This window comes from Zootermopsis nevadensis, unplaced genomic scaffold (genome assembly GCF_977971745.1).
Source record: "Zootermopsis nevadensis isolate Lab colony 2312 unplaced genomic scaffold, Znev_1.0 Znev_ptg000024l, whole genome shotgun sequence".
Lineage (NCBI taxonomy): Eukaryota > Metazoa > Arthropoda > Insecta > Blattodea > Termopsidae > Zootermopsis > Zootermopsis nevadensis.
In genome coordinates, this window is record NW_028259156.1 from 18,597,588 (window position 1) to 18,603,860 (window position 6,273).

General features: G+C 36.2%; 1 protein-coding gene across 1 annotated transcript; it reads left to right on the plus strand.

Annotated features, from left to right (window-relative positions):
* The first annotated feature begins 295 nt into the window (after positions 1-295).
* LOC110839891 (uncharacterized) lies at positions 296-5,726 on the plus strand. The gene is made up of 8 exons (XM_022084470.2): positions 296-583; positions 1,198-1,328; positions 2,058-2,100; positions 2,339-2,457; positions 3,597-3,692; positions 4,091-4,210; positions 4,791-4,951; positions 5,336-5,726. Exons 1-8 carry the CDS (start codon positions 535-537, stop codon positions 5,376-5,378), a joined length of 762 nt encoding a protein of 253 aa, XP_021940162.2. The 5' UTR covers positions 296-534; the 3' UTR covers positions 5,379-5,726.
* The last annotated feature ends 547 nt before the right edge of the window (positions 5,727-6,273 follow it).

Consider the following 6,273-nt stretch of genomic DNA (forward strand, 5'->3'; position numbering starts at 1 on the left):
ATGAAATGCTTTGCAAGTTATGGAAAAAATCTATATAATCACAAAGCAAAATATAAATTTCATGTTGTTTATTTATGAACATATTGCTCATATAAATGCGTGAATATATGATTGCGACACATATCCCAGTGAATGACGAGTTGCAAAAAATAAGTCTATAGGCTACGCCAGAAGTTCCCAAAGTTATTGGCGTGATTGGTTTTTCGGGCGGGGTTGCTCATATAAATGCGTGAATATATGATTGCGACACATATCCCAGTGAATGACGAGTTGCAAAAAATAAGTCTATAGGCTACGCCAGAAGTTCCCAAAGTTATTGGCGTGATTGGTTTTTCGGGCGGGGTTGGGGGGTGCTGTTTGTATGGAAAACTTTTGTTAACGAAATATGGAGACACATTTTTAACATCCTTTGCTTGGTTGAGGCAGTTTAGCATCGGCGGATTTAGGAGGTAAACGGCAATATAAGACTAATTATACCTACGATGAACCTGGAAAACAACCTTAGAGCGGCCATTTCAAAACTCCAACCTCGGTATGATAAGTTATGTTCACAGAAGCAACCACATCCGTCCCACTAATCCAGGTATGAAGCGTATATTTTATTACAGTTTTTAAATTAAAATCATTGAATAATATGTACTAAATTATAAAAAAATCTATACTCGTAGCTAAATTTTATGTCAAATCTGTTTGCTTGCACTTGTTCTGGAAGGGGGCGTGAAATTTATGAAATATTTTAGGGGGGCGCAAGGTATAAAAGTTTGGGAACCTCTGGGCTACGCAATAAAATATAGTTATCATTAAGATTTAGGACGACCTTTACATTCTTTTATTTGGTAAATTATAAAATTCAGGGAAACTAGTTTCTGACTGTGCATTATGATAAACAGCACGGCGAGTAGTTTCACGGAAATAAATTTATATATGCGCTGGGATCTTCAGTATATGACATTTCATGCAATAATTTTGAAGAACATTTCTTTCCCGTCACATCGCGTATTCCACATCCTTAGGATATAATTTCATTCCACGATAAGAGGTCTGCAGTAAGGCTCATTTCCGATCCACATAATAACGAATATAGAAGCATTAGGCTTAATCCTTCACATGCCGACTTTTCTTAGAAAACTTATGTAAGCAGTTGACTGTGTCGGAAGACCGTACCGGAATTTCCAGAAGCGTATATTTTTATCAAAGGATGCGGTCACCTACAGACCAACGTCCTGGAGCGGTGTGGAGCTGCAGAGTCGAGTTGTGACAACAATACGATGGAGCTCTATGCGATTTTTCTCCTGTTCGCCTGTGTATCAGCACAAAAGAAACAACACGCAAGTAAAACTGAAACACAAACTATGCCAAGGGGCCCAGTGGAAAAGCTTCCACTCTTTCTTTTATTCGAGGAGACATCAAGCTGCATTTCAAGGACTGGGTTTATTTTTGTGCGATTCTCAGGCCTTTTAATAAAACGTGGTTACAAGAACGTTTGAAATGAAACAAAATTTAATGCCAGAATGTCAAATTTTTAATACATATTTGTGGACTAATTACAATATTTTCGTGTGTTCTACTGACAACTTCGTTTTCGAAATTTTATAGCTATCTAGTAATATGGTTTAAGCTGGGTTGAACGTGATGGGGATTACTTATTTGCTGTTTTGCTGTGCAGCAACTGATGAAGACACGAAATCCCCAATTAGGATGTATGGTCCTTCGACTGAAATTGTTTCAACACTATTGTTCTGCACACTTTAATTAGGGAAACAAAGAGAGGTCCATTTCAGTACTGAACAACAGTAAACTCTCTGGCAAGAGACCTTAAACACTCTTAACACACCAAAGTTTGGTACAGACATCCTCAACCAGTGCCCTCTACTTGCTACCCTCACTATCTATTTTGTGAACATATAATAAATACTAAGGTATGATGAGATGTCTTTTAATTGCATATTGGAAACGGTATTTTAGAACTGTTAAATGCTAATGGGAAACTGGGCTTTTCCTAACTGATGCCATGAATCAATTTTCCTGATCTGGGAATGTAATGTTTTTTATTCTAGGATTGTGAACAGCAGCCTGAAGTGATACACACATTTGAAAAGCGTAAGTGTGTTTTATTTACCTAGTATTAATTTCACTGCATAGATTACACACCTATCTCATTCTTCTTGTTTGACCACCCTTAAAATGTAATAGCGGAGTATAAATTTAAATTACCTTATAACATAAGTTTTAATTCTTACTTCATATGTCATTGGCCCAAATACCCTTCTCTCCACTTTCTCTCAAGCACTTCAAATCTTTGTTCCTCCCTGATATTGAGAGATTAATTTTCTTTCAGTTAAGACCTGCAAAGACAAAACTTTCACAGCAGATTTTCACAAAGGCATGATGAATACTACATGCCGAAGCCCCGGAGACACAGTTGTGCCCATTGCATCGGACGAGCCTGGCACGCTGGTAAGTGCAGCAATATTTAGATTAATCACACAAAGTTGTATAATTATTCATCTGTAGTCCTTCTTTGTCTAATCATATGAAATGCATTTTATATAAGTTATTTCCAGATCTTGCTGGTTGTAAACATTGTGACTGACTGGGTAGTCTTTTCCAAACGGTTCTGACGATGGTGTATCACAATTAGTATAATTCAATTTGCAACTCCTTCCTTTGCCTTTTATTCTCAGAACACAATGTTTCAGAAATTGAATTTATTTCCATCCTCAGGTGAATATGGCAGGGAGTGACTGAGATTAGCTCTTTCTAATGGACACAACTGAGTATGTGCTACACCACTGTGGACAAAGTCCAGAAAACAAATCATACTACATGACTGGATGATACATTACCTACTCAGTTGTGCTGATGTTTGAAACTATTGACACATCCCTGCCTTGTCTGTAGGGTATAAGCCTACATGAATGTGAGGTTGGAATGAAAGCAGCAGAGTGTACTAACCCTCAACCCTTTCATTACGAAAAAAGACATTTGAACATATGAGGAGTGTACAAATAATACCAGAACTTAATTTTATTTTGTACTTTGTATATGTATTGCAAGAGTATTAACAGCCATATTATTCATTACATACACTCCCCAATTCCGCACATTCTTTCCATCACTTTACGGGTTTTGTAGATCCAGTTGTATATTGCTTTTAAAATCTTCCACAAAGAAATTGTGGACATGCAACTGGACTGTGTTCAAACTTCTGACTTCCCAAGGATTATAAGAAAAGTGTTGAGCACTTCTCATTTCTTCAACACCATTAATTATAGGTACTGATGTAGCAGATATTCACAATGGTGCACCATATGACTTTTCCAGAAATGCAAACACAATGAATACCAATAGGTGTCATATTTTATACTGAAAGCTTCCACATCAGCAAGCAATGTTGTCCTGTCACATATCTGCCAAATTTTGTAATTTTGAGTAACATTAAAGCAACAGAATATGTGTCATTTCATTACAAGTGCAAAAGTAAAGAAGAAAGTTGGTCCTGACATTTATTGAATGCTCATTTACATTTTAACCATTTCACTTATCGCCAATTGTATAGAAATTTATAATGAACTAATACATATCATCACTTGCAGTATACACCAAGTGCTGTGGTAGTCAAGAGGTGTGCAGGGGTGTGTCTGTATCAGTTATCCTGCATTCCAACAGAGAAAATAATGGTTCCTTTCAGTGTGAGTATTACAGTCAGAAGTTCAGAACTGTGTCCAGTCGATAACCTTCCCATCTTGTGGACTGCGTTCTTCTGAGTTATGATGCAATGCAATCACATAGATTGTTGCCAACATTTCAGAGGACCATATTGCCTTCATCTTGAATATGGAGGTAATGTGTTCATCTGGAATGTTGGTTCACCACCTACAAGAGACTATATAATACAGTTGAACACAGTCCAAATTCGTATTGTTGTGAGGACTTCAAATATAATTTTTCCCCATCATTCAACACTATGTAGTATCTGTAATTGAAAGAATATTGTTAAATAACATAATAATCAACTAATACTGTTGAAGGAACATATAATATAAGTGGGTGACACTTGGTAACAATATTGATTCAAATTTGTATGCAGGTACGAAGCCACAGAGAGGGAGAAACAACAACAACATGTGGGACAATTTATGTAGAAGAACACGTGAGATGCAAATGTGACTGCAAGGTTATGGAATCCCACTGCAATCCTGACAGGCAGGTATGGACATATCAGTTTCTGAAATTCAGAGGAATGCTGTGAGTTAAGGAAATGCATAATTATTTTAACGATAGTTATACAAATTATAGGAGTATTAACAAAAGGGCATTGTTTCATAGAAGCAGCTCTAATGTGATGTGTATGACATGGAAAGAGGAGCATAAGAAGAAAAATAAAAGGTCTGTTTGTATTGTCCTGCTGCAGTGGAATTTAAATTTCCAAGACTGTCCCCTTAAACAGTACACTCCAAGAACTGATGCAAATTAATTATAGTCACACACAGTGTGTGACATGTTGAAATATAATTACATGTCTTTTTTGAGAGATGGACAGTAATTACTGGTAACCACAAGTGGTAAGAAATGTGTTTATTATTGTGCATTATGGCTTACATGCAGTCCAATGGATCTTTGTCACACTAACATACCACTAAAGTGATAACTCCAGAGTTAAACTCGGACACAATCCTCTTTTCTTGTTCAATATAGGTTAAGCAATGGGACTACTTTACCTACTATTACGATAGTTGTATTAACAAGGAAATATCCTGGATGCTTCAATACGATTGAATTTTTTTCAGGAATACGACAGGCCTGCATGCATGTGCAGGTGTTTGAATATGGCCGAGAAAGAGGAATGTGAGAAAAGCGACAGACTGTGGGATCAGAAGGCATGCAAATGTAGGTGCATGGAGGAAGAAGACTGTACCACAGGACTATACTGGGTCCCTTCACTATGCAGGTAAGTGGGCTTGACTGCTACATTAGTAATAACAAAAAATTTAAAAAAACAATAATATAAAGCTTGTTAACTAACTTCAGTTAACAATCAGCTGGTCAATCATTCCCTTCTGTTACATAATAATTCCATCTTTTCCAATTTATAGTAACTCTTCAAATTTGGTAATCACAAGTTTCAGTATCAAAAGTACCAAAATGTCATTGGACACAATTCTGAGCCAGTTTCAACCACTTGTGATTCTCACAACCTATTCCCCTATTATCCATCTTAATGGTGTCCTCATTCTGTCTTCCAAGTAGCCATTTTCCAAGAAGTTTCTCCATCCCAGTTGTATGAGTTTTACACCCTTTTATAAGAAATCACGTGTTATTGTTCTGCTTCCAGGTGTATGAAAATGATGGATGAGGAGAACAATGACATCGAGTGAACATGGCTGAAAGCAATACTTAGAAAGCAAACTGTACTCTCACACAAGTGCTCAGAAATAAATAATATACTGATCTGTACTATAAATATCAACCTGTGACAAGGGAGTTCAAAGACCAAAGGAACATTTCAGATGCATCTGCTTGGCACAATGCAAGCAACAGTGACGGTAACAAATTTAAAGAAATGTTACTCTGTATATTTTGTACCAGCAAAGTTTAGGTTATGTTATTTTGGATCACTTTAATTAATTAAATTTATGTTTGTATCTAGTAAGGAAAAATAATAATAAAAAAATTTGTGATGAAAGACATGTGGGTTGCACACTAAAGAATGTCTGAGCAATGATCACTGTGTTGTAATACTGCACCAATAAAATAATCATGCCTCTTCCTTTCAGGTTTTCCACACAAAATGTTGCATATATTTATCATGTCCACCATATATGCTGTATATTCTTAGGTTCCATGTAATCACACTAATGATATTAGCAACTGTACAAACATCACAGCACAGTACTCAACATTTATCTGCAGTTTCATGTTCAAAAAATAAACCTGAAACCACAGAATAGGTCACATCTGAAAACAGAAACACTGCAATACAAACCACCAAATAAAGATAGAGAGGTGTGGATTTTGTTAACAACATTTCCTTTGAGAGCACAAAAAATGAAGATGTTAAAAAAGTAACCACTGAGGAGTCCAAGCAAAGGAAGATAAACAAAAGACATTACAGAAAGAGAGGATGCAGAACGTGAGAAATGTGTATGAAAGAAGATGTGATAAAAGGAAATCTTATCAATAATGGGAATGACAAAGGATGATGATGTGTTTATTTAAAATGCTCTACCAACTGCATCACTGAACATATGATGATAAACATAAATGGTGAGT

What these genes read in the sequence shown, in the direction of transcription:
- LOC110839891 (XM_022084470.2), top strand. Translation starts at nt 535, where the DNA reads ATGATAAGTTATGTTCACAGAAGCAACCACATCCGTCCCACTAATCCA. An exon ending in CAGCACAAAAGAAACAACAC is followed by an intron (nt 1,329 to 2,057) that starts GCAAGTAAAACT and finishes TTTTTATTCTAG; the next exon opens with GATTGTGAACAGCAGCCTGA. An exon ending in CGGACGAGCCTGGCACGCTG is followed by an intron (nt 2,458 to 3,596) that starts GTAAGTGCAGCA and finishes CATCACTTGCAG; the next exon opens with TATACACCAAGTGCTGTGGT.